At 57.7% G+C, this 27,948-nt stretch overlaps 1 protein-coding gene across 2 annotated transcripts; it reads right to left on the bottom strand.

Moving 5' to 3' along the window:
• Positions 1-13,106: 13,106 nt before the first annotated feature.
• On the bottom strand, positions 13,107-26,970 carry SLC29A1 (solute carrier family 29 member 1 (Augustine blood group)). Of its 2 annotated transcripts, none has more exons than XM_056126141.1 (13): positions 26,903-26,970; positions 22,584-22,663; positions 20,732-20,813; positions 20,404-20,630; positions 20,191-20,330; positions 18,705-18,839; positions 18,496-18,593; positions 18,299-18,377; positions 18,026-18,120; positions 17,280-17,388; positions 16,957-17,042; positions 13,980-14,179; positions 13,107-13,712 (listed from the first exon to the last, which is right to left on the bottom strand). In XM_056126141.1, the coding sequence occupies exons 2-13, from the start codon at positions 22,610-22,612 to the stop codon at positions 13,601-13,603; spliced, it is 1,392 nt and encodes a 463-aa protein (XP_055982116.1). In that variant the 5' UTR covers positions 22,613-22,663; positions 26,903-26,970; the 3' UTR covers positions 13,107-13,600. The 2 variants fall into 2 exon arrangements, with proteins under 2 accessions (XP_055982116.1, XP_055982117.1); XM_056126142.1 differs by having other exon boundaries at positions 22,584-22,666; positions 26,903-26,941.
• Between the last annotated feature and the right edge of the window lie 978 nt (positions 26,971-27,948).

Consider the following 27,948-nt stretch of genomic DNA (forward strand, 5'->3'; position numbering starts at 1 on the left):
GCTCACAGACAAACACCACTTAAGGTGTTTTTCTCCTTTCCTCAGTTCAATAACTTAATAACTTAATTAACATCTTAATTCTACTTTTCTTTTTCTTTTTCTTTTTTTTTTCTTTTTTGGGTTACACCCAGCGATGCTCAGGGGTTATTCCTGGCTCTGCACTCAGGAATTACTCTTGGCGGTGCTCAGGGGACCATATGGGATGCTGGGAATCGAACTTAGGTCGGCTGCGTGCAAAGCAAACGCCCTACCCGCTGTGCTATTGCTCCAGCTCCAATTCTACTTCTTAATATTAGTTGTTTTCCATGGACCCAGTAAGAGATACATTGAGCTCGTAGGATGACTCTCCTGGGCACATCTCGCTACAGGCTCAGACTACAGTGCTCAGGCCTCATTAATCATTCCTAACCCTAGCAGGGTCAGAATCTAGTTATTGTTTTTTGGATCATGACAGCATTTGTCCATGACCATGTTCTTAACTTATAGTTAAGTGTTATGGCACTTTGGCCAGGCCCATTTCGATGCCAGGGTGGCACTTAGCCCATAGCTTTCCATGGGTCCACCTAGTCCCTCGTTGAGACCCTGCTTTGGGGTTGCTTGGAAGTAAGGGGAACTGGGGTTTAGGTCAAGAGAACAGATGCCCTGAGGCTTAAGTCGGAGAACAGATGCCCCGGAGGTAATATTATCTGGAGCTGATTAACTCCCAAAATTAATTCCCGATTACAAAAGCATAACATTAACTGGCTTCTTGTGCCCATACAAAAAGGACATTGCTCTGAATTAACTATGCAAAGGACTTAAGGAAGAGAGAAAAACAGTATTTTTTGTTTGTTTCTTTGTCAACAGAGCACAAAGAAAGAGGTTACAAATAAGCACAGAGGAATGGGAGCACTGTGAGGGGAGTAACCCAATAAACCTAAGCTCCCTGCGGCAAGTCAGAGAGGACAAACCAATGTTATCCTCCACCTGAGAACTGCTGAGAGGGTCCCCAAGAATGGGGCTGAACCGCTGAAGTGATAGGACAGTGGGGAGGGCGCTTGCCTTGCCAGGACCATCCTGGGTTCAATCCTCGGCATCCCATAGGGTCCGCAGGGCACCTCCAGGGATGATCCCTGAGTGCAGCACCAGGAGTGACCCCTGAACATCCCCGGGTGTGGCCCAAAAACGAAAAAGAAAAACAAAACAAAAACTGGAGTTGAGAGTAGCCTTCAGCACCACAGGGTGTGCCCCCAGCCAAAAAAAAATTGTTTGTTAAATATTCAATTCTCTGTTCTTTTTAATTTTCTATTTTGTGTGCTGTGCTGTTTATTTTTGAGGGCGTAGGGGCACCTCTCCTTGCTGAGGGCCACCAGGTCTATCCTCAATGTTCTAGAGGGGTTGAGGACCAAACCCAGGCTATGTGCATGATGGACATGCTCATTCCCTTCAGTGGTCTTCCCAGCCTTTACCCGGTTTTCTTTTCTCTCTCTCTTTCTTTCTCTCTCTCTCTCTTTCTTTTTTCTCTATTTCTTTCTTATTTTTAGGCCACACCCGGTGGTGCTCAGGGCTTACTTCTAGCTCTGCACTCAGGAATCACTCCTGGTGGTGCTCAGGAGACCCTATGGGATGCCAGAAATCAAACCCAGGCTGACTATGCAAGGCAAATATCCTACCTGTGGTACTATCTTGACCCTTCTCCTATTTTCTTAACTTTACTTATTTTTGCTTTGCTTTTTTTTGGTGGGGGGGATGGCGTCACACCCGATGATGTACAGGGGTTACTCCTGGTTCTGCACTAGAAATTACTCCTGGCAGTGTCGAAGAACCATATGGGATGCTGGGAATCGAACCCAGGTCGGCCACGTGCAAGGCAAATGCCCTACCCGCTGTACTATCACTCCAGCCCCTTAATCTTATTTATTTTTATTTTTTGTTTTTTTAGGTCACAACCAGCAGTGCTTATTGCTTACTCCTGGCTATGTGCTCAGGGACCAATCCTGGCTGTTGCTCAGGGGACCATGTGGGATGCTGGGGATCAAACCCGGGTCCACCATATGCAAGACAAATACAAAATCAAAAGAGTGTCGCTGTTCTAGCCCTTGTTCTCTTAACTTTAATATTTAGTATATTTGGGACCAGAGTAATGATGGGGCAGGGTACTTACTTGCCTTGCCTGTGGTTGATCCTTGACCCCCCCTGAGCCTGCCAGAAGTGATCCCTGAGTGCAGAGGCAGGAGTAAGTCCTGAGCACTTCTGGGTGTGGCCCAAACAACTAGATAATAATTCGCACATCAAGATTTTAACCTCTACCCCTTTCTGATGTAAGGTTTGAAGAGGACAGATTTCTCAAATGCTCTTTTAGCTCTATTTTGTAAATCTCAATCATTGGATTTGGGGGCACGGGGCTCCTAAATATTCTTCAGAGGTCCAAAGGGCCTCTCCCAGTAGTTCTTGGCCAACGTGCTCTATGGCTCAGTGCTAGGGCCAAGTACGCAGTTCCTCTTCAGGCCCGATGACACCGGGGACCACCAGCAGTATTTGGGGGTTTTTGGAGATGACACCGGGGACCACCAGCAGTATTTGGGTTTTTTTGGAATCAAAGCTGCACGACTATGTCTGGTGACGTTGGAGTCTTTGTAAGTGCTGCGGATCGACCCAGCTTGGTCACATCAAGACATACATCCTACCCCCATACTGTCTACTTAGCAACAAGTGATATTTTTTTTCTTTCTTTTTTCTTTTTTTGCTTTTTGGGTCACACCCGGCGATGCTCAGGGGTTACTCCTGGCTCATGCACTCAGGAATTGCTCCTGGCGGTGCTCAGGGGACCATATGGGGTGCGGGGAATCGAACCTGTGTCGGTCATGTTGGCTGCGTGCAAGGCAAACGCCCTACCCACTGTGCTATCACTCCAGCCCCAACAAGTGATATTTTCATCACTTGTTCTTCCTTCATTTTTTTGCTTTTTTTTTTTTTTTTTTTGCTTTTTGGGTCACACTCGACGATGCTCCTGGCTTTGCACTCAGGAATCAGTCCTGGCGGTGCTCAGGAGACCAAATGGAACACTGGGAATCGAATTTGGGACAGCCGCCTGCAAGGCAAACGCCCTACCCGCTGTACTATCGCTCCAGCCCCCTTCTTCATAATTTTCACTTCACCACAGTGTCCTGATGGATTTCCCCCTCCCCCGGCTTTCGTTTCTTCCTATTGCTGCCTTGTGTGGGACACGTACTCTGGGCTCCATGCATTTCAAGTGGCCCTTGCACACCCCACTTTGAAGCATCAGAGATCAACCCCAGCCAGGGAGAGACGGCGCTTCTGGGACCACACTCTGCTCGTGGGGTGGTGTCAGGGACCCGACTCTCAGTCTGTGGCTGCAAGGCAGTTCATTTTGCCACGGAACCACATTCCTTGTTGATCAGTTGTTACGTGTTTCATTCAGTAGTTGCGGTGCTGGAATAGAACCCAAAGCCTCATCCACGGCAAGGCCTGCTGCTACTGAGATACAGCTCTCACCTGATAGGGTTTCATCTCTTGCTAGTTTTGTTCATGATACAAAACAGTTTTTATTGACAGATATTTAAAGACATATCCAGGGACAGAAATAGAGATAAAAAAATCAAGAGAGAACCCAGACTTTTCCAGAGTGGGAAAAAGTCTCCAGCCGTTATCTTTCAAATTTTGTTTTTTTTGTTTTTTGTTTTCTTTTTGGTCACGCCCAGCGATGCACAGAGGTTACTCCTGGCTCTGCACTCAGAAATCACCCCTGGCAGTGCTCAGGGGACCGTATGGGATGCTGGGAATTGAACCCGGGTTGGCTGCGTGCAAGGCAAACGCCCTACCCACTGTGCTATTGCTCCAGCCCCCTTGAATTTTGTTTTTGAGTGATACCTGGGGGTGCTTAGGGATTATCTGTGGGTCTGTGCTCAGGGGTCATTTCTGGCAATGCTCCAGGGGACCATATACAGCACCGAGGCTTAAATCCTGGAGGGCAAGGACCTACCCACCCTCTCTTCACACACACACACACACACACACACACACACACACACACACACACTCAACTCTCAGCCCCGGGCTCAAAATGGTTTTTATTTGGGGGTCTGTAGAGATAGTATAGGGTTAAGGAGCTTGCTCTGCACATAGCAGACCCCCAATCTGAGCCCCAGCACCATGTTTTGCCTCAGGAATCACTAGGATTGATCTCCTACCACAGAGCCAGGAGGAAGCTCTCAGTACAGTCAGGTGCAGCCCAATCTCCTTCTCTGTCCCCTCCCCAAAAGAAAAAAAAAGTTCCATATTTTTATATTTCTCTTTCATTATATTGTAGATATGTAATGGTTGTGATGATATAAGCATTTTTGGGTATTTGAGACTTGATGTTTCTCGGGAGTTCAAGATGCCGCTCTGCTTAACGTTCAAGATGCCGCTCTGCTTAACGTTCATTGATTTAAAGAAGGCCTTTGATTCTGTTGAGACAGAAGCGGTCATTGAAGCCCTAGCCAATCAGGGCATTCAAGCCCAATACATCAGGATCCTCCGTGAGCTGTATTGCGGATTCACTACCAGGATCTCACCATTCTACAAAGAAGTGATCGTTGATGTCAAGAGAGGGGTGCGGCAGGGTGATACCATTTCACCAAAACTCTTCAGTGCCACCCTCGAGAACATCATGCGACGACTGGAATGGGAAGGAATGGGAGTGAAGATAGATGGTCGGCAACTACACCACCTCCGCTTTGCTGATGACATTGTTTTAATAACACCAAACATCAGCCAAGCGGCACAAATGCTGGCCGACTTTGACCGTGAGTGTGGAAAGGTAGGACTACAGCTGAATCTTACGAAGACAATGTTTATGAGAAACAGCCTCGTTCCTGACGCCCCATTCGCTCTCAATGGAACGACCATCTCCGAATGCAACAGCTATGTGTACCTAGGTCGAGAGGTCAACATGACAAATGACCTGGCACCCGAGCTGCGCAGGAGGAAGAGAGCGGCTTGGAACGCCTTCAAGAACGTCCAAGAAATAGCTAAGAGGACGAAGAACCTCCGGCTCCGGGCACATCTCTTTGATTCCACTGTTCTTCCTGCATTAACATATGCCTCAGAGACCTGGGCCCTACGCAAACAAGATGAGAACGCCATTCAGGTCTCCCAAAGAAGAATAGAAAGAGCTATGCTTGGACTATCACGTTTCACTCAAATGAGAGAACGAATCCGGAGTTCTGACATCCGTCGACGATCAAGGATCAGGGACGCTGTCTCATTTGCCAAGGTGTCGAAAATCAGATGGGCTGGTCACGTAATGAGATTTAAAGACGACCGTTGGACTAGAGCTGTTACTGATTGGATTCCACGGGATGTCAAGAGACCGCGTGGCCGCCCACCTACCAGATGGTCAGACTTCTTTGTCAAGGTCATGAACGATCGGTTTGAGGCCCTCCATGTTCCTGGAGCGAAGAGATGCCATTGGGCTACACTAGCACGCGACAGGGACAAATGGAGACGTTACTGGCGCCCGCTCGAGCAAATCGACGACTAACGGGAAGTTAAGTGATTAAGTGATTAAGTGAGACTTGATGGGGAGGGAATGGCACCATGCTTGGCAGTGCTCAGGGGTCACTCCCGATGGTGCCAGGGGTCCAATCAGGGCTGATCACACACAAGGCAAGAGCCTTAACTCCCACACATCACTCCAGCCCCTGTATCTAAGACTTCTTTTGTAAGCTAGAACATGGTTAATATTTGCAGATCTTTCACGTGTGCTCAAGAGTACCCGGTTGTCAGATAAAAGCCTGAGTATGTTCTGTCTACTAGCTCGAGTCAGTTCATTGTCGGGCTCTCCCCAAGAGGGGCGGAGGAATCGAACCCGGGTTGGCTGCGTGCAAGGCAAACACCCTACCCGCTGTGCTATTGCTTCAGCCTTCGAGTCAGTTAATTGTATTTGTCCAAGTCATTTGGAGATTACACAGGGCTTGGCTTGAAGAATATAAAGGCTGCAGGTGGGGAGATCAGTGAAAGGCCAGGTGTGTGCCCTTCTGATCTACAGTGAGGGGACAGGGACCAGAGCAATAGCATAGCGGGTAGGGCATTTACCTTGCACGCGGCTGACCTGTGTTCGATCCCCGGCATCCCATATGGTCCCCCAAGCACTGCCAGGAGTAATTCCCGAGTAGCAGAGCCAGAAGTAGTGAAGCCAAAGTCATGGAGATGAGGAAAGTATCTTGGGCAGAGCCAGAGATAGTACAAGTACAGTGGATAGGACACTTGCCTTGCACGCCACCAACCCAGGCTCGATCCCTGACAACACATATGCATCCCCTGAGCACAGCCAGAGAATGTGATGAGATCAGGAATTGGTTTGATTTTTGGTTTTGGGGCTACACCCGGTGATGCTCAGAGCTTTCTCCTGGCTCTGCACTCAGGAATCATTCCTGGCAGTGCTCAGGGGACCATATGGGATGCCAGGGATCGAACCCGGGTCTGCTGCATGCAAGGCAAACGTCTTAGCCGCTGTACTATCGCTCTGACTAGAAACAGCCGTTCTGGATTTGTAAGTGAAGCTTCTGTTCATACTCATAGGACTGTGTTTGGACTTTCTAAGGAGGTGTGATCAACAGCCCAAGGGATATGGCGGAGTTCTCCCAGCCCGGGCCCCAAATTAGACATAGCTTGGCAGGCTCCCTTTAATTAAGAAAGTGTAACAGCCCCAGGGGGCTGGAGTGCCTACTTTGCATGCAAGAGTCTTTGTTCTGGCACTGCAAGGTACCCCCGCCCAGCACCTCTCAGGTGCTCCTGAGCACTGCTGGGTGTGAGCCCCGAACAAAGGCCTGAGTGTTAGAGCTGGTGTAGGCTAGAGGCAGGGCAGGGAACAGGGGGGCAGGTGGCACCACAAACAACACTGACCTACTTAACTGTTCCGTCTGCTACCTGTCCCGCCAAGGCACAAGCACTCCCTCAACTGACTGGGTTTCTGGGTCATTCCTTAGCAGCCAGATAAGGGGTTGGCGAGGCTGTGATAGGCCTGTGGGGTATGAGGAATCAGGGATGGCTGCTTTTTTTTTTTTTGCCTTTTTGGGTCACACCTGGCGATGCACAGGGCTTCCTCCTGGCTCTGCACTCAGGAGTCACTACTGGTGGTGCTCAGGGAACCATAAGGGATGCTGGGAATCGAACCCGGGTCGGCCGCGTGCAAGGCAAACGCCCTACCCGCTGTGCTATCTCTCCAGCCCCAGGGATGGCTGCTTTTAGCTTGGAAGGATGGGACAGAATTCAGTTTCCAAGGCTTGGGAGCCACCAGGATGTGGAAATAGGGCAGTCTCTGGGCTACTTGGGAGCAGGGAAGGAAGGTGAGAGAGATGGGGTGAGATAGGGAGATGGGGAGGGAGGGTGTAGGGGTGAAAAAGTAGTTTACCTGGTGCTCTGCGGTACAGATTCTTTTTTCCATCCTTTAACTTTTTGAGCCTTGGTGTTCTAGAGTTAAAGGGCCTACCAGGGGCCTGGAGTGATAGCAGACCGGCTAGGGCGTTTGCCTTGCACGCGGCCGACCCAGGCCAACCCGGGTTCGTTTCCCAGCATCCCATATGGTCCCCCGAGCACCGCCAGGAGTAATTCCTGAGTGCATGAACCAGGAGTAACCCCTGTGCATCGCCGGGTGTGACCCCAAAAAGCAAAAATAAATGAACAAATTAATAAAAAAATAAAGGGCCTACCAGGGAACCGGAGTGATAGTGCAGTGGGTAGGGCGTTTGCCTTGCACACTGCAAACCAAGCGTTCTATCCCCAGGATGCCCCCGTTCACCGCCACGAGTAATTCCTGAGCGCAGTCGGGAGTAGCCCCGAGCAATGCCGAGTGTGGCCCCCAAACAAAACAAAAACAATAAAGCGCTTGGCAAGGACTGAAGATGCACGTAGGAGGGTGCTCGCTCGGAAGCAGCCGGGCGAAGTAATCCGAGCTTGTCTCCGTGGAGTTTTGCAGCCGGGGAGGTAAACAGAGCACCCGCTCACCCCAGCTTTACAGATGAGCGGCTCGGAGATGGAAAAACGCCCGGTTCAAGGTCACCCAGGCTCACGGGGGAGGCGGGGGCGGGGCGCACCTGCCGGCTGGTCCCCCACCTGCCCCGAGTCCCGGGCGAGCGCAGGGCGCGCGCTCCCGCTAGGGGGCGCCCTGCTCGGATGACGTCACCCCACCCCAGCTGCGGAGCGGGGCAGCGCCCGAGCGCCCGGGTTCTCGCCGGGGCCCTTGCACCGCCAGCTGGGACCCAAGCGGTAGCGCGCTGGACAGACGGCTGGCGGAGGGGAGAGAAGAGGTTCTGGAAGCTTCCGAGGGCCGGAGGTGCGGGGGAGGGGAGCCCAGCGGGCTGTTATCTTTAGGTCCCCGCCCCCCCCCCCCCCCCCCCCGCATCCGGGCCCTGCCCAGAGGCGAGATGCCCCTTCATTTCCTTTGGAAGCGCATTAGACACAGATAGCCCCATCTTTTGGTTTTGGGGGACCAGGGGTTTGCTCCCAGCACCCCATCCAGGTGGTCCCCAGAGCCTGCCAGGAGTGATCCCAAAGGGCAGGGGGAGTTGTTTTGTTGGGGGAGGGGAGAGGAGTTGGGGCCACACCCGGCGATGCTCAGGGATGACTCCTGGCTCTGCACTCAGGAATCCCTCCTGGCGGTGCTCCGGGGGACCGTGCGGGATGCCAGGGATCGAACCCGGGTCGGCGGCATGCAGGACAGAGGGGGTGAGTAAATAAGTAGGCTGTGCGGCCGCAGCTGGTACCCTGCACAAGCCCCAGATGGACTCGTAGGCTCTGAGTGGAATGGCCAGTGGCGACCACGGGGAAAGAGCTGGTGCACAGGCCCCGGCTTTGTGAGGTGGTGCTGACTCACTGAGCACACACCCAACCATGGGTGGGGGGGTGGAGAATGCCAACTGGCTCGGGGTCAGGAAGCACCAGGTCTCCTGAGGCATGCAGGGGGTCTGAGTGACACATCCTTTCCTGGGGGAGGGGGGCAGGGGAGGGGTGAGGGCACCGAGCCGGACCCAGGTCATGTGGAGCTGAGCTCATGGAAACCCAAGCTAAGGACATGGTGAGGGGCACTGGGGGTCCAGCCCATCACAAGTACCCGTCTTCACTGACCACGGACTTGCCCCGGGAACCAGTGTCAACCGCCGTGTGAGTTCTGCAGGCCGGACTTCCCCCTCAGCAGCTTGACTTCAAGGCCTGCTGGCCGGTCCAGGGCTGTCTCTTTAAAATGACTCTGCATTTCTCCGTTCACATCCATATTGAGTGACTGTCATGGACGGATTTGTTTTGGGGGCCCACACCCAGCGGCGTTCAGGGCTTACTCTTGGCTCTGCCCTTTGGGATCACTCCTGGCAGGCTCTGGGGACCACCTGGATGGGGTGCTGGGGAGCAAACCCTGGTCAGCCACAGGCAAGGAAAATGCCGAACCCCTGGAATATCTCTCTGCCCACCCAACTGCCATCGTATGACATTCTAGGGAGTATTTCCTAATAATTGGAACTTTCCTATAAAACACCACCCCTTCCCCATCGTATACATTAATTACGCTCTTCACATATTCAGCCCAAAGGTATAGCCGAGGAGACAGAAAATAAGGCTTCACTTCTGTGAATGACTGCAGATTTTCCCCTTTTCCAACCCAATTCCATGACCACTGATTCTGCTGGGGTGTTTAGTTTTCCCCAAAGCTCCGAGGGCCCATGCTTTGTATGCAGGGAGACTCGGTTTGATTCCCCCTGGTACCACACGGACCCCTGAAATGGGATTAAGCCAATGAGCACCACCAGGTCTACCCCCAAACTAAATATTCAACAGGAGGGAGCTCGGTTTCCGTGGCAGCCACCCCAGGGAGACCAGCTGCTGAGCAGCGTCTGGTATGTCGGGTTAGAAATGCCGCAGAGGGGGCTGGAGCCATAGCACAGCGGGTAGGGCGTTTGCCTTGAACGCGGCCGACCCGGGTTCGATTCCCAGCATCCCATTTGGTCCCCTGAGCACTGCCAGGAGTGATTCCTGAGTGCAGAGCCAGGAGTAACCCCTGTGCATCGCCGGGTGTGACCCAAAAAGCAAAAAAAAAAAAAATGCCGCAGAGAATGAAGGTGATGGGCAGGAGCAAGTCCTGGAAGAGGCAAGAATCCTTGGGCGATGGTTGTGCTCAGCTCTTGGAGGAAGCTAAGTACTGGCAGAATCGGGCCATAGAGACCGGCCTCCCACGGATAATGTGGAGTGCACAGCGCCAGCTTGTGGTCGGAAGCCATTACTGCAGCAGCAGGCAGGAAACCGAACCACCTAACCGAACCCCAGCTCCTACCTCACACTCCCAGCTACTCAGCCCAGCTGTGGGTCTTAACTGATCAATACCAGAATCCAGATTTTTTTTCTTTTTGAGTCACACCCGGTGATGTTCAGGGGGTTACTCCTGGCTTTGCACTCAGCAGTCACTCCTGGCTGTGCTCAGGGGACCATATGGGATGCTGGGAATCGAACCCAGATCAGCCGTGGGCAGGGCAAACGCCCTATCCACTGTGCTATCGCTCTAGCCCCAGAATTATGTTTTGCAAGACTGGCAGCCAATTAGGTTCATACCTGGAGGTGCTAGGGGCAGCCAATGTGCTGAACTCGGGACCCGGGGCATGGTATCGTGCGTTGGAAATTTTCAGCTACTTCCCTCCCTGCTCCTGAGACCTGATACTAAGCCCCACTCGTGTTGCCAGGTGGAAGGAAGGTCAGAGGAATGGAAACGAGCCTATATTTGGGGTACTGGCATTAGAAAGCACTGTGAGGCTGCTGAGAGCTCAAAAGGCCCGATGCTTAGCAAGCAGGAGTGCAGGCAGTGCCCCCCTGACCCCCCCCCCCAAAAAGAAAGCATTTTAAGAAAGAGCCTCATGATTCTCTGCAACATCCCCTTCACTTCAGAAAGCGGTGGCTGTGATCTAGATGTTTCTCCCTCCTTCCTGCGACGGCTGGCGTTCAGACACCCACTCCACCCCGTCTGCCTCCCCCATGCGCACAGACCATGGAAACAGATGAGGCATTCAGGCCCGCCAGGGAGGCAGCAGATTGGAGACACACTCTGGCAGCGGGGAAGGTCCTTGCTTAAGGGACTGGTTGTGGTGGGGAGCCCTGTGGAAGGGCTTGTCAGTTTGGCCTGCTCTGGCAGGACCTGAGTCTGCCTGAGTGTTTGCATTCTGTGGCCCTGTGTGGGAGGGGCTGCGAGAGGCCAGGTAGCAGTGGGGATGAGACCAGGGCAGGTGCTCAGGAGCCCCATTGGTCTCTCAGGATTGGGTCCAGTGGGAAGTCAGGTCCAGGTGTGCTGCAGCCCATCCACTGCCAAGCAACACACCGAACACTAGTGAACACGGAGTTCACTAGTATTTTTTTTTTTTTTTTGCTTTTTGGGTCACACCCGGCGATGCACAGGGGTTCCTCCTGGCTCTGCACTCAGGAGTTACTCCTGGTGGTGCTCAGGGGACCAGATGGGATGCTAGGAATAGAACCCAGGTCGGCTGCGTGCAAGGCAAACGCCCTACCTGCTGTGCTGTCGCTCCAGCCCACTAGAATTTTTTTCATCTGAAAAGTATTCCCTTGTTTTCCACTGATTTGAGACATACCCTCGCTGGACAAGAACTGGACGCCACTTCCTGATCCATGATGGGGGGAGGGGGAGGCTGTAAGAGTTTGGATCACACCTCGCAGCGTTCGGAGGTTACTCCTGGCAGTGCTCGAGAGACCATCTGTGGTACTGGGGCTCAAACCAGGTCAGCTGAGTGCAAGGCAAGGATTACTCCTGGTGGGGTTTGGAGGACCATATATGGTGCTGGGATTGAAGCCAGGTTGGCTGAGGGCAGAGTGGTCACTCTCCCCAACGTGCTGTCTCTCCAGGCCATATCCTAGAACTTTCTTAACTAAGATTCCAGAGCTCAAAGAGCTTTGAAAATGTGCTAATGGCCTTGAATGAGGCCTTAAGGTAAAGGTAAAGGTAAAGGCCCTCCCGTTGATCGTCGATTTGCTCGAGCGGACCCAGTAACATCTCCATCGGAGACTTTGTTGTTACTGTGTCTGGCATATCGAATACTCTCGGTAGCTTGCCGGGCTCTCCGAGAGGGGCGGAGGAATCGAACTCGGGTCGGCCATGTTGGCCGCTTGTAAGGCGAACGCCCTACCCGCTGTGCTATCGCTCCAGCCTTAAGGGTTCCATTAAATCGAAGTGAGAGCAAAGTCCTACCAGAGATGCCAACCCTAGAGTTACCCAAGGTCAGGGGCCCGTGAGCAGTGAGGGCTGTACAGGGGGAAGAGCCGCCCGCTCTGAGGGCCAGGATGCTCGAGGCAGTGGTCACCCACCTACCAGTTTCCACTTCTGGTCAAGAAGTCATGAGGGGTGGGCGGCGGAGCATTGGGCCAAAGCTGGCTGTGCTCAGGGGTCACTCCTGGTGGTGCTCTGGGGACTGCTGAGGACCAGATGGGAGGCAGCCACATACGTGGCCAAGTGCCTTCCCTACAGGCAGGCAGTTTTTTGAGAAGGCTGCCCAGAGCTGGGGTGGGGTCTCACTCTCTCCTGTCCCTCCCCAGGGAAAAGAAGCGGAGAGGGCTCAGTTTCAAGTTGAAGACACATAGGCCCCTTGTTCCCCAGGAAGCAAAGTCTGGGCGTCAGGGCCGGGAGCCAGGTGGGGGCGGACCCACAGCCCGCTGCCTCTTCCTGCCCAAGGTGTGGGCGCATGGCCAATCCTGCCCAGCTCCTTCCTGGACCCGAGGGCTAAGAACAGCGAAGACACAGGATCGATGGGGTGCCGTCTCCATCCAGAGCCCTGTGGAAGGAGGAACGGAGCAGCCCAAAATGGCTTTGCTTGGTCTGTTAAGAGTCTGGGTGTCCCGGCTCTAGGCCTGTCGCTTCTTGGTCCCCCAGCAGGTGGCACTGCAGCCCCTTGGGGGCCCGGAGGACAACTCCCTTCTCCCCCCTCCGCCCGCCTCGCACCCCCACCCCACACCAACTTGGACCTGGGCCCAGCGCTGGCCCTGGCCCAGCTAGGTCAGGCTCGCCCCTCCTCCCCCTCCCCAGATTAAACTGCCCTTCTGTCATCTCTGTCCTCTCGGGGCTGGAGGACACGGGCAGGCCATGGAGGAAAAAAAAAAAGTTTATTTAATCATCAGAGAGCCTCTGAAGGCACCTGGTTTCTGTCTGGTATAAAAAAAAGGCAGTAAAATAGCAACTGTACAGGGTGCGTGATGGGTAGCCCGGAGGCAGGGGGAGGCAGGGAGGGGCACGGGAAGGGAAGTATCTGACGAGACCTTTAGCACAGTCCTAGCCCTCGGTCAGACGGACATTCGGACACATTCGGCCAGCCTCGCCTGTGCTGCGATGTTCAGCCAGGCCTCAGCAACGGCCTTGCACATGTGGGGGTCCCCCAGACAACGGTTCCTCTTCCGACTTGGACCCTCTGCGTTCCACACACCCCCCCGCCCCCATCCGGTGTCCCTCCTCCTGGGGCCCAGTGCAGGCTGTGAGAAAGCAGAAGTGGTCAGCCGAGAACCGTCCAGGGTGCTCCTGCCCATCCCTGGGAGGAAGGCGAAGCGGGCGGTCCATACAGTCCTCTCGGCCGTCCATCCATGCTCACACGATCGCCCGGAACAGAAAGGAGAAGACGGCCCCCAGCGCCAGGCCCAGGGACAGAAAGAAGGCCATGATGGCTCCTGCTGTCTCTGCCTCGGTCGGCTTCACTTTCCTGCGGAGAGGGGGCAAGGGCGCCTTAGGACCCCCAAACACTGTGGGCCGGCCCAGAGCATCTGGGCCGGGAGCCATCGGGGTAACCCAATTCAGCGCCACCACCCTGCTTCCCACCCGGTCTGCAACTTGTCCACCCCAGGACAGCCCCCCACCCCGGCCACTCTGCACCCCCGACTGCATCAGCTGGGGGGCCCCTTTGGCATCCCCGCCACCCGGGGACCCTGAGCTCCAACATGGGGCTTGAACTGCTGACGCGTCCACTCACTTGGGCCCGAAGCACATGCAAAGGCTGGCGAGGTAGCCGTTGGAGAAGGCAAAGGCGGCCATGAAGAAGATGAACCAGGCGTCGTGCTCGAAGACCACGGGCAGGTAGCGGCGCGGCTGGACGTTACACAGGAGCAGAAGAGGCACGAAAGCCACCCGGGCCAGCACCAGGCCCGGCAGCCACAGGCTGTCCTTCCCGGGCTGCAGGGACAAAGCAGTGCTTCAGCCCGACCCTCACTGGCTCCCCGCGCGCCCATGCATGGGGACCAGTCGAGATCTGAATAGGGACTTTATTTTATTATTTTTTTGCTTTTTGGGTCACACCTGGAGATGCATAGGGGTTACTCCCGGCTCTGCACTCAGAAATTACTCCTGGCGTGCTCAGAGGACCATATGGGATGCTGGGAATTGAACCCGGGTCGGCTGCGTGCAAGACAAACACCCTACCTGCTGTGCTATCGCTCCAGCCCCCTTTATTTTATTTTGTTTTGTTTGTTTTGGCGATGCTCAGGAGTTACTCCTGGCTCTGCACTCAGGAATCACTCCTGGTGGTGCTTGGGAGAACCATATGGGATGGCAGGGATCGAACCTGGGTCAGCCACATGCAAGGAAAACGCCCTCCCTGCTGGACTATCTCTCTTGGCCCTCTGGACAGGATTTTTTTTTCTTTTTTTGCTTTTTGGGTCACACTTGGAGATGCACAGGGGTTCCTCCCGGCTCTGTACCCAGGAGTTACTCCTGGCAGTGCTCAGGGGACCATATGGGATGCTGGGAATCGAACCCGGGTCGGCCGCGTGCAAGGCAAACGCCCTACCCGCTGTGCTATCTCTCCAGCCCCTGAACAGGAATTTTAAAACTGGGCTGGAGAATGATATGCAGGCCTGACTGGGAGATGATGGGACTTTCTTTCTGTACATCTCTTCCCGGGCCCAACTAAGGGCTTTCCCAGGCAATGCTTGGTGGGGTGTGCGCGCGCTGTGAATGTGTGAGTTTTGAGAGGGGAGGGTAATGCTGACAGTTAAATGCTTGGGTGCTTCAGAGGTCCATACGGGGCTGGGGGTCCCACTCAGGCATGTGGTGGTCCTATACTCCTTCCCTTGAGCAATCTCCCCAGCTCACAGATATCTCTTTTTTTTCTTTCTGGGTCACGCCCTGTGATGCACAGGGGTTACTCCTGGCTCTGCACTCAGGAATTACTCCTGGTGGTGCTTGGGGTAACCATCTGGGATGCTGGGAATCGAACCCGGGTCGGCCACGTGCAAGGCAAACGCCCTACCCACTGTGCTATGGCTCCAGCCCCACAGCTATCTTGATATGGATGATGAGTAGACAATATAGACAGCTAAGTCCTCCTTAATGCCAACCAGTGGAAGCTGGGACTGAAGTTAAATTACTCGCAACAAAAGCAGCTCCTCAAACAATGTTGGTGTTCAACACTGACCAGGATTGTTTATTCCTTGTTAAAAAAAAAAATTGTGTTTGGGGGCCCACCCGGTGGTGCTCTGGGCTTCCTCCTGGCTCTGCACCCAGGGGTCACTCCTGGCGGAGTTTGGAAGACCATCTACGATGCTGGGGAGCAAACCTGGGTTGCCCACATGTAAGGGGCAAGGCCCCGAACCCCTGTACGTCCACTCCAGTCCCCACCTTTAGTTTTCCAAAAAAACGAAGGTGACTAGGGACTGGAGTGATGGCGGGAAGGGTGCATGCCTTGTACACGGCCCACTCGGGTTCAATCCCTGACACTCTGTGGTCCCCTGAGTCCACCAGGTGTGATCCCTGACTACAGGGTCAGGAATAAGCACTAAGCACCCCCCCACCCCAAACCCTGATGGTGAACAAAATGGTGTGATTACGGACCCACTGTGCGCTGTGTATACACAGACATATTCCAGTGTGCACCAAGACTTGTACTCTTTATGTATTTATGAAAGAATACGTCTCTGCTTTTTATGTTTGTTTTGTTGCTTTTTGGATCACACCCGGCAATGCACAGGGCTTACTCCTGGTTTTGCACTCAGTTATCACTGCTGGCAGTGCTCAGGGGGCCCTATGGGATGCTGGGAACCAAACCCGGGTCATCTGCGTGCAAGGCAAACGCCCTACCCACTGTGCTTTTGCTCCAGCCCCTAAGTCTCTGTTTTTAAGTTGAACATGTTTCCTCTACTAGGGTACTGCTGAGATTCTTAAAGTCTTTTTGTGTGGGTGAGGAGGAGAGGAGTGGAGGGGGGCGACTCTGGGCTACACCTGGGGGCACCTTACCCCTGCTGAGCTCAGGGATCACTCCTGGCAGTGCTTGGGGGACAGTACGTGATACTGGAGATTGAACTGGGTTGGGCTGCTCGCAAAGCAGATGTCCAGCCCCCCATCTTCCTGGCCCAGGACTTCCCTTTCTCACCTCTCGGGCTGCATACTCTGACCTCTCCTAAGAGCTCAACGCTCCTCCTGCCTCCTTTCCCTTAAAATACTGGACCAGGGTTTGGAGTGATAGTACGGCGAGGAGGGTGTTTGCCTTGCAAGCAGCCAACCCGGGTTTGATTCCCAGCATCCCATATGGTCCCCCGAGCACCGCCAGGAGTGATTCCTGAGTGCAGAGCCAGGAGTAACCCCTGAGCACAACCAGGTGTGGCATTTAAAAAGAAAAAAAGAGGGGCTGGAGAGATAGCACAGCGGGTAGGGCGTTTGCCTTGCACGCGGTCAACCCGGGTTCGATTCCCAGCATCCCATAGGGTCCCCCAAGCACCACCAGGAGTGATTCCTGAGTGCAGAGCCAGGAGTAACCTCTGTATATCACTGGGTGTGACCCAATAAGTCAAAAAAATAAATAAAACACTGGACCAGGGCTTACGCCTGGCTCTGTTCTCAGGGATTACCCCTGGAGGATCTTAGGGGACCACGCAGGGTGCTGGGGACTGAGGCCAAGTCATCTACATGCAAGGCCACCACCCTCCCTGGCCCCTCGGTGCCCCTCTTTCACTTACCCACATGCATACAGCTGTGAGGCTCCGGCCCAGCCAGTCAAAGACATTGAAAATCAAGAAACAGGACACAGGGATGAAGTAATTTTCTAGAAAAGAAGAGATCAGGGGACCATTACCAGACACAGACAGGCAGATCTGGCAAGTCGGACCCTCACCGGAAACACTGCGATCAGCAGAAGCTGCTTCCAAAGCCAGGAAGGGCACATGGATCAGGAAAGCCGTGCCGAGAAGCAGCGGCCCAGGCTCTGCCTCTCTCAGGCCTGCACCAGCCCGTCTAGCACAACCCCCCCACCCACCCAACCCCGAACCCTGGGGGTCCTCACTCCAGGTGTGGCTGTCCGTAAGGCTGGAGCGGACCTCGGCAGCCACGGCGGGAAACATCCCAATGGTGATAGTGAAGATGAAACAGACGGAGAAAGCCAGGACTGAGATCTGCAAGAAAGAAAGGAAGGGGCTGGAGCGATAGCACAGCGGGGAGGGCGTTTGCCTTGTACACACGGCCGACCCGGGTTCGATTCCCAGCATCCTATATGGTCCCCTGAGCACCGCCAGGGGTAACTCCTGCGCCAGCGTGACCCAAAAAGCGAAGAAAGAAATAAAAATAAAAAATAAATTGTAGCACTGTAGCACTGTCCTCCCATTGTTCACTGATTTGCTCGAGCGGGCCCAGTAACATTGTGAGACTTGTTACGGTGTTTGGCATATCGTGTGTTTGGCATATCGAATACGTCACGGGGAGCTTGCCAGGCTTTGCCGTGCGGGCGAGATACTCTCGGTAGCTTGCCGGGCTCTTCGAGAGGGGTGGAGGAATTGAACCCGGCTCGGCCGGGCTGGCTGCACGCAAGGCAAACGCCCTACCGCTGCGCTATCGCTCTAAATAAAAAAAAAAAAAAAGGAAAAGGAACAGGCTGTGTCTTCAAGACAACCACCTGGCGAGGAAGAACCCCGAAGCGAGAAGCCCCGTTCCCCCCAAGGTGCGTGTACCCAAGGGACAGAGGGAGAGAGACAGACACACAGCCAGGGAGGGGAAAGGAAGGAGCGCCGAGGACCGGCGCCCTGTTCCACATACCTGTCTGAGAATGGCCAGGACGGAGTGACTCTTGGTGACGGGGTGCGAGTTGGGGGCCGAGACTCTGGCCTCTTTGCCTGGACCTGGTTGTTCTCCTGCGGGGTGACATGGTGGGAAGCGCAGAGCAACACATGACACCGAGCTGGGGGTGGACACTAACCCCATCACCCTCTCCTCCCCAGCGCCAGGACACAGGCTGCCAGGGTGCTGCTGGCCCTGACAGGGTCCCCCCCCAGATCCTGCCCCCGTCCCCGGCCCTTTAGGCTCTCAGACCTTTACTGATGAGATCCAACTTGGTCTCCTGCTCCCCAGGACCCTCGAGCTGCAGCTGCTGGTAGTACCTGTAGAATTCCTATCCAGGCGGGCGGGGCAACGGGGAAGCGGGATTATCAGGTGGATCTCCAGAACACTAGAGCATCAGAGCACTGGAGCCCCCACCCCCACCCCCCAGGCTTTGTCCTGGTGCTCACCAGCCGCGGCAGAGCCAGATAGCAGATTATGGTCAGGACGATGACCACACAGGCGGTGATGAAATAGCCGAAGGCACTCTCGGCCAGCTCCGAACCAGCTGGGGTGGGCAGGAGGGTCTGTGAGGAGACGGCCACACCCCACTCCTCCCCTCACGCTTCCCACTGGCATCCGGCTCCCACGGTAACGGGGACAGACATGCGGCACTTACTGGCAATGGCGCAGATCATGGCCACTGATGCAAAGAGCCCAGCCAGGCCCTGGCCACTCATGATGGGGGCTGTGTAGCTGGCGGGGAGGAGGCCGGCCAGGCCGAAGAGGCTGCCTTGCAGGATGGCGCCAAACGCTGGGGGGGCAGACAGGGCTGTTGTCAGCAGAGGGGGGGACCGGGGGTCTCACTTCCACGGAGGAGGGGCTGGGAGGTGCTGAGGTCTGGGGCAAACAGGTCTCTAATTCTGCTTTTTTATTTAATTTGTTTAGCTTTCTGGGTCACACCTCAGGGGTTACTCCTGGATCTGCACTCAGGAATTACTCCTGGCGGTGCTCGGGGGATGCTATGTGATGCTGGGAATCGAACCGGGGTTGGCCACGTGCAAGGCAAATGCCCTACCCGCTGTGCTATTGCTTCTTTGTGTGTGTGTGTGTGTGTGTATGCGTGTGTGTGCGCGTGCTACTGCTTCAGCCCCTTTATTTTTGTTTTGTGGGCCCCACCCAGCAATGCTCAGGGCTTACTCTTGGCCCTGTGCTCAGGGGTCTCTCCTGGCAAGCTGTTGGGGATCTTACTGAGTGCTGGGGATCGAAGCTAGGTCGGTGGTTGCAAACACCCTACCCGCTGTCCCGTTGCTCCGGCCCCTCTAGTTCTGTTTTCATGCCCACACACATTCCAGGCACTGCTCCTGGCCATGCTCCTTGGCCCAGCGGTGTGGGCCTGAGGCGGCTACACTTCAAGGTGCTCACGGACCCGGTGGTGCCGTGCCGGGGCCTCACCTGGGCTGGGCCCGTGGCACGAGCCCTGAGCCACATCCCCAGCCTTGCTCAGGGCTTACTCCTGGCTCAGGCAGGCGTGGGGGACCCTAGGGGAGGCCAGGGATCGACGTGCAAGGCAAGTGCCCCATCCTCTATCCGATAGCGCTGGTGCTGCTGCTGTGCTTTGATGCTGAGAAGTTTTTGTTGTTTGCTTTTCTGGGTCACACCCAGCAGTGCACAGGGGTTACTCCTGGCTCATGCACACAGAGGAATTACCTGTGGCGGTGCCCGGGGAACCATATGGGATGCTGGGAATAGAACCCGGGACCCGGGTCGGCCGCGTGCAAGGCAAAAGCCCTACCCGCTGTGCTATCACTCCAGCCCCCGATGCTGAGAAGTTTTCCCCTCTGCCTCAGCCCTGTGCCAGCTCAGCTCTCTGGCTCCGCAGGTCCCTGACTGCCCAAGAGAATCCCTGTGGCCTACAGGGCAGAGGGGGGACTGTGACGGGCGCCCCCGTGGACTGCCTGTGGGTCTGAAAGGCCGGAGACATCCAACAGGCTTCTGCACATACTTGTCCCGCAGGAAGCCTGGATTGGACCCCCAGCACTGCACGGTGCACCCCTGAGCACTGCCAGGAGAGAGTCCCCTGAGCACTGCCGGGAGTGATGGGGATAAAAAACAAAACAAAACAAAACAAAAAAAACGACAATGAGGGTGGGAGGATTTCTTACAGTTAATGAGCATGATCTTGACCATGGTGATGACGAAGAAGGGCAGCGCGTCCATGGGGACTTTCACCAGCACCGCGGTGACAAGGAACACCAGCAGGATGGCGAAGAGACTGCTGAGGATCCGGACAGACTGGGAGACCCTGCCGTGGAGCGGGGGGACTCAGCCACGGGTCCCCCGCAACCGGCAGGCACGGGGGCCGGGCAGGGGCTCACCTCTGGTGCAGGAAGGAGTTCAGGCAGGTGAAGAGCAGCAGAGGCAGCATGGCACACAAGGTCATGACGTTGTTGAAGATGCCACTGAGGGCGTTCCGGCCTGGAGGGGGCGTGGTGCCGCTGACATTCCCGATCGGGTTATCGGTGGCGGCAGCGGTGGTGGTGGTGGTAGTGGTGGTGGCGGCCAAGGTCATGTTCTGGGACTTGTCCAGGCGGTTTGTGAAATACTTCAGGGTGGCAGAGACAAGGGTTGGGACGTCTCTCCTGGGTCCACAGGGGCAGGTCGAGGCCCCGCAAGCCCAGCCCTCCGGCTCCCCGCCCATCTCACCAGAGTGGCGGTCATGAAGAAATTCCAGGGGAGCAAGGTCCCCAGCCCCAACATGAAGAAGATGAGCCACACGGCTCGGTACCTGGAGGTGGGAGAGACAGGGCCGTGACCCACCGCCACCACCCTCGTTCCTGGCTGACGCGAGCCGGGAAACGCCCTCCCCGCCCTCCACCCACTCCCTGGGCCTGCAGAGGGCCCAGGGCACAGAGCATCCCTGGGCGTGTTTGCGTCCCTGGGCGTTTGGCCTACGGGTGGAAGTGGGGGGCGGGGGAGGTGTCCCGGGTAGGGAAAAGGGCACAGCAGCGTGTCGCGGGGGAAGGGACCGGGAACACAGGCCCGACAGAAGTCGGTGCTCAGCAACCAAGGCTCGGGGGACCCAGCAGGCGTGTGACCCACACATCCGGAGGTGGTTTTGGAAATCCTACTCAGGGCTCAGGGTGGGCGGGTCAGCGAGACAGCAAACAGCAAGGATCTTCTGTACCCCACGGCCCTCTCCCCTGGGCTGGCTGGAAGTGATTATGTCTGGGCAGGAACTCTGTGGCTCCCCAAAGAGGATTCTGAGGTCAAACTCCCAGACCGTCAGTGTTCGTCTGGGACCCGCTGGGCCCGGGGGCGGAGTGCCTGAGGGCAGCTGGGAGGTAAGGGAGCCGTTTCCCTCCGGCCCAGACAGAACGGGCTTTGTAGATGCCACCAGCGAGGTGAGGCCAGGAGGCCTGGGATTAGGGGAGTCATCAGGGGCCCCAGACGGTCAACAAGCATTGCTGGCTTTGGCTTGGACGCCGCCCGCCTGAGTCCTCCACGCAGGGTCTGTGTGGGACGGGCCAGCTCCCGCCACCTCCCAGCCCAGGCTGTGGTCTACCAGCCTCTCTCCCACGCACCCCTGCTTTCTTCAGAACTGGCAGAGATGAAGTCCAGGGCCACAAAGAGACAGGACAGGGCGGAGCTTGGGTGAGCACCCCCAGGGGGCAAGTCTGAGCAACCTAACTTTCTCCTATATGTCCCCACCGTGAAGGCCGAGCTAAGGGCTGGACGCAGAGGCCCAGAATGAATGGAAAGTGTCAGCCAAGGACGCAAAAGTGGAGGGCTGACCAGCAAAGAGGGGGCAGGCGGAAGTGGCTAGGCCGAGCCAGGGGGTTTGAGGGGGACCAGCAGGAGCCAACGGGGGCCTGCCTTAGGTCTCCTTAACCTGTGTGAAGACCCTCAGCTCTTGGTTTACAGGAAGGAAATGGTCTCCGACATCAAGCTACAGGGGTCTGGAGGCCGGGGGTGGAGGGGGTGGGGCCAGCGGAACAGAGATGAAGTGGGCGGGGGGGGGGGGGGGGGGGGCGGGCAGCAGGAGGAGCCTGGGGTTGCCGCCAGGCCTTCCCAGTTTCCCGGGGCACTGGACTCCCTGGATGAAACAGTGGCGCCTCCCTCCACATGTGTGTGACCCCAGCTGCCGGCTGGGCTCTAGGGGGTGGGGGCACACCCCTCCCCCCAGAGATGGGGCCGGTTAGCTCAAGGCCCAGCATAGATGGGGTCATCGCGGGCAGAGGCCCTGTGCTGGCCCCCAGAAGGAGCGGCGGCAGCTCTGCCAGATGTGCTCTGGGGTGTCAAGGGCTGCCAAACCTCTCCCCACAGCCCTGGCGGGAGGAGTCGGAAGCGGCTCTGGGCCTGGAGAACAATAGTGGAAACACTGACGGGCCAGGGAGGGGCGGCCCAGCGGCCAGCCAGCGCCCAGCCAGTGCCCGCCCGAGGCTGGACCGGACTCACAGCTACCTGCTGCTGCTAGGCCCACCGCCTGCTCCCTGGAGTAGCACCCCCCGCCCCGGCCCCACTGCCCCCTGGATCCTCAGCCTGGGTCCCCCAGTACCTGTCCTGCGGCTGATGGCTGGTTGTCATGGTGACAGCAGTCTGGGTCTCGCCTGGCTAGCAGTTTGCTCCCTCCAAGGCCTGCTGAGGACAGAGCAGTATGAGGCCACGTGTTGGCTCGGCCGCCCCGCAGACTCGCAAGGAGAGGAGGAGAGGAGGAGAGGAGGAGGAGGAGGAGGAGGAGGAGGCAGGGCAGACAGCAAGCCCAGGGAAGCTGGCTGGAAGTCCCCCGGCTCTTCCCCCCCCCGCCCCTCACCCCGTGGCCCTGCCTCTCAGGGTCGCTTGGCAGCCCCGCGCACCCCCTCGCTGGAGAGGCTCTACCTGGCTCCGGCCTGGCCAGCAGCTGCCCCCCTGCTATTTTTATCCTGCGGCGAAGCCAGCAGTGAGCAGAGCCAACAGTGCAAGCGTGGAGCGGGGAGGGAGGGCCAGGAGGGTGCCAGGCAGGCAGCGACGGCGAGAGAGGGGGGTCAGGGACGGGTGGCGGCGGAGGGGGGGGGCAGGAGGGCCAGGAGGAGGGAGACAGAAGAAGAGGGGCCGGGAGGCGTCAGAACACTCCGATCTGTGGCCCTGGCCTCGCCCCCAGTGGCCTCTCTGCAGGCCTGACCCCGTCGCCCGCCCCAGCCCCAGCCCCTGGGCGGCCACCTCGGCCACTTCGCCCTTCCTTGCCAGCTGCTGCCCGGGGGCTTCCGAGTTCAGGCCAGTTTTCTAGGAAAGCCGCCCTCCCCCGCCCCCACTGAGGTGCGGGGACACAGGCCGTCCCCTGACCCCAGCCCACAGTCACCCCTCTCTCTTGCTTCCTCCTTGAGTCACTCCTCTGCGCGCCACTTCCCTGTTCTGAGGGCAAACGAGAGGGAGAGCTTGGGGGGCCCAGGGCATTGACCCCCTCCTGTTCACTCTGGCTCATGCAGCGGAAACACCTGGTCCCACCACAGCACCTGCCCCTCCCCGGCCCGTGCTGGCAGGGCTGCTCTGGGCCCCGGGGCACCCACGGGGGTCTCCCATTGGCCAGGGGGAGGAATGGGGGGAGGCCGGGGTAGCCGTGGTGCGGGGCCTCACCCAGGCTCAGTCATGGCACAGGGCGTATCAAAGAACCCCAGCCACCTGCCTTGCTGAGGGGCTGCCTCATTCTGAGAAGCCTGGCAGGCGCGCGCGCACACACACACACACACACACACACACACACACACACACACGAGGGGAGCTGCCCCGTTTTGAGAACCTGGTAGAGCCCCCAAGAGTGCATGCCCGCGTGTGTGCGCGCACACATACACACACGCACACATGCTGAGGGCAGTGGCCCCATTCTGAGAACCTGGTACCGCCACACACACACACACACACACACACACACACACGAGGGGAGCTGCCCCGTTCTGAGAACCTAGTAACGCCCCCCCACCAAACGAGCGCACGCAAACACACACACACACACACACACACACACACACACGAGGGGAGCCATCCCGTTCTGAGAACCTGGTAGCGCCCCCAAGAGTGCAAGTTCGCGTGTGTGTGCACACGCATAGACACACGCACACATGCTGAGGGCAGTGGCCCCATTCTGAGAACCTGGTACCACCACAAACACACACACACATCACAGGGAGATAAGACCACTCCTGTAGCTTGAAAGATTACAGAGTCTCCTCTGCGGGGGGGGGGGGGGGGGGGGGGGTAAAGGTGTGGCCAGGGCTGAGACAGACTGTCCAGGCCTTCCTCGGTCTCCCAGAGAGAATCAGAAGACTCCTCTGATCCTTCTACCAGTTGTTCGCTGGCCAGGCATGGCTCTGGCTCCAGCACTGTGTTCTTCAGGGGTGCAGGGGATGGAACCCACCGCTTCATCCACAGCCGGCCGGGCTCTACTGTCGAGCCACCTCCCTGGCCCTGGACAGGTGTCCTTCCCATTTTTCTGGGAAATGGGGGCAAGGGTGCAAAGGCCTGGGAGCGGGCAGGAAAGGCTGGGCTCAGGGGTGGCTCCTGGTGATGCTCGGGGGACCATGTGAGATGCGGTGTGCGTGGGGGGTGGGGGAGGGGGACCGACCCTGGCTGGCCATGTGCAAGGCCAGCGTTATTATCTCTCTGGCCCTGAGACCCAGCTTTTCTCCCGGGCAGAGAGAGAGAGAGAGAGAGTGTGTGTGTGTGTGTGTGTGTGTGTGTGTACACGCGCAGTGGGCAGGGTACAGAGATCCCCCAGCTTCTCACCACCAAGCACCCTCCGGCCCCCGCAGGCAAGATTCCTGGCTATTAAGAGCAAGTGCGGTTCAACCCAGATCAACCCAGACTAGACCGGGGTGGAGAGAACTGAGCCCACAGTGGCACAGCTTCCTGGCCTCCCCCCCCCCCCCCGCCGGGTTCTGTACCCCGGCTCTCAACAGCCCCCACTTACCTCTAGGGGCAGCCCCACTCCCTCCCTGCCCACATCCGGACACTGAGCTGCCAGCCCAGGTGTCCCGTTCTTGCCCTCCTTTGCCCAGCAGCAACCAGGGATTTGATCCCAGCTCAGAGCACTTGGCATCCCTCTAAGCCAGGCCGTGGCCTGCCGAGATGGGGCCCTTGCACGCAGCCAAACGCCCGTGCCCCTCCTCAAGCCCCAGCTCCCGAGACCTAATGCTTAAGAGCCTCCCCTGGGAGACAAACCCTCCCGATTCCGTGGAATTCTCCGCACCCAGGAGCTCAGATGGGGCCAGCCAGCACCTGCAGACACCCAACACCCCCCCCCCCCCTTCACAACCACCTGGAAGCCAGTACACAAAGAGATGGGGGCAGCTGGGCTTGGGGGCGGGGGTTACCCGCCTGAGGTCACAGAGCTAGTGAACGGGGCTCAAATTCAAGAGATGCTGAGGGGCTGGAGCAATAGCACAGCGGGTAGGGTGTTTGCCTTGCATGCGGGCGACCCGGGTTCGATTCCCAGCATTCCATATGGTCCTCTGAGCACGCCAGGGGTGATTCCTGAGTGCAGAACCAGGAGTAACCCCTGTGCATCGCCAGGTGTGACCCAAAAAGAAAAAAAAAGAGAGAGATGCTGAGGGCAGGGTAGGTGATGTTCTTGCCTGCCGGCAGCCAACCTACTTTGATGCCTACAGTGACATCCCTCCCTCACCACTGCATGGGGGGGCATCACTCCTAAGCGCAGACAAGGATGTGGCCCTGAGCACTCCGGATGCGGCCTAATACCTGTCCTCGTAAAAAAAAAAAAAAAAAAAAAAAAAAAAAAACCCTGATGCTTAGGCATGGGAGTGAGTACAGCCAGGAAGGCACTTGTGCGTGGCTGACCCGGGTTCGATCCCCAACATTCCATAGGGTCCCCCAAGCACCAGCAGTAATAATTCCTGAATGCAGAGCCAGGAGTGACCCCCTGAACATTGCCGGGTGTGACCCCAAAACAAAATACAAACAAACACAAACAAAAAGTGTGATACTTAGTCTAAGCTCCCGGGGTTGAGAGGAAGGTCTAGAGGCTGATTTCCCTTAACGTTATTAGACCAAAAAAAAAAAAAAAAACAGAGTTCGGCCAAGAGAAAGTACAGCAGGTAAGGCACTCAGCCTACCCCTAGGGTTCCATCCCCAGCATCCCCAAATGGACCCAGGGTACACCAGGAATGACCCCTGAGGACAGAGCCAGCCCCGAGCACTGCCGGACGGAGTCCGAAAGCAAAAATAAAATTTTTAAAAGGGGGTGTGCTCTACTCTAACTAAAGGGATAGGTATGGGGGGGTTGAGGTCACCCCTGGATGGCACCCCCCGCCCATAACAGGCATCCTGGCTCAGGGCGGGGGTGGGGAGGGGGCTCAGGAAGGCGGGACAATGGGAGGTCTGGAGGTCACCTAGAGGAGTGGGTGCCGGACGGGGCCGCGGGGTGGGACCTGCCCTACTCCCTGGGGGAAATCGAGCGTTCTGATCCTTCCACTGGGGGGACGGAGGGGTCCCCTCGGGCGGAAAACGGGGCCGAGCGGGGTCCAGAAAAGTCGCGAGGGGGCCGGTCGCCCCTCGCGCCCTCCGCGCCCGCGTGTCCCCATCCCCGCTCGCCCCCGCGCGGCGCGGCCCCTTCCCGGGCGATCGATCGAGATCGACCGTCTCGTCTGCGGCCCCAGCAGCGGGTCAGCTCGGCCACCGCGGGCTCCGGGTCCCCCCGACCCGCGCCCCCAAGGGGCTCCCCCGCGCCCCGGCGCGCGGGCGCCACGTGCTGCGCCGCTAGCTGCCCCCGCGCCCCGCGCCCCCCGGCCGGCCGCGCAGGGTCCGGCCCGGGCCCGGCCCGCCGGCCTCGCGGGCAGCGGCGCCCTCCGCCCGGGCGCGCCCGTCCCCCCGGGGCCCCGGCAGCACCTGCAGGGTAGCCGCGTCCGCCGCCCGCTCCGCACTCCGTAGCAGCTTCCCGCGCCCGCTCGCCCGCCCGCCCGCCAGCCCCAGCACTTTCAAACCCGCCCCCCAGCCGGGCCCGCCCCCGGCGCGCCCCCGCCCCCGCCGGGCGCCGCCCGCCCGCCCGCCCGCGCGCCCGCGCCCGGCCCGCCCCTCCCGGCCCAGCCCCGCGAGGGCCACGTGGCTCCGGCGGCGCTCCGGGCCCGCCTGGGTGCTCCCACGCTCCAGACACTGGGTGCCCCCACCCTCCAGGCACAGGGTGGCCCCACCCTCCAGGCACGGGGTGGCCCCACGCCCCAGGCGCTGGGTGCCCCCACCCTCCAAACTCTGGGTGCCCCCCACTCTCCAGGCACTGGGTGCCCCCCACCCTCCAGGCACTGGGCGGCCCCACGCCCCAGACACAGGGTGCCCCCACCCTCCAGGCACTGGGTGCCCCCACCCTCCAGGCACTGGATGGCCCCACCCTCCAGGCACTGGGTGGCCCCATGCCCCAGACACTGGGTGCCCCCACCCTCCAGGCACTGGGTGGCCCCATGCCCCAGACACTGGGTGCCCCCACCCTCCAGACTCTAGGTGCCCCCACCCTCCAGGCACTGGTGCCCCCACCCTCCAGGCACTGGGTGCCCCTACCCTCCAGACTCAGGGTGACCCCCACCCTCCAGGCACTGGGTGGCCCCACCCTCCAGGCACTGGGTGGCCCCATGCCCCAGACACTGGGTGCCCCCACCCTCCAGGCACTGGTGTCCCCACCCTCCAGGCACTGGGTGCCCCTACCCTCCAGACTCTGGGTGACCCCCACCCTCCAGGCACTGGGTGCCCCCACCCTCCAGACTCTGAGTGTCCCCCCACCCTCCAGGCAGTGGGTGCCCCAATGCCCCAGACACTGGGTGCTAACGCTCTCCAGACACTAGGTGCTAACACTCTCTTGTGCAAGATGTTTTTCTTTTTCTGGGGTACACCCTCCCTTTTCAGAATCACTTTTTTTTTTTTTTGACAGCGTGCTCAGGTGGTGT

This window comes from Sorex fumeus, unplaced genomic scaffold (assembly GCF_029834395.1).
Source record: "Sorex fumeus unplaced genomic scaffold, SorFum_2.1 ptg000061l, whole genome shotgun sequence".
Taxonomy (NCBI): domain Eukaryota; kingdom Metazoa; phylum Chordata; class Mammalia; order Eulipotyphla; family Soricidae; genus Sorex; species Sorex fumeus.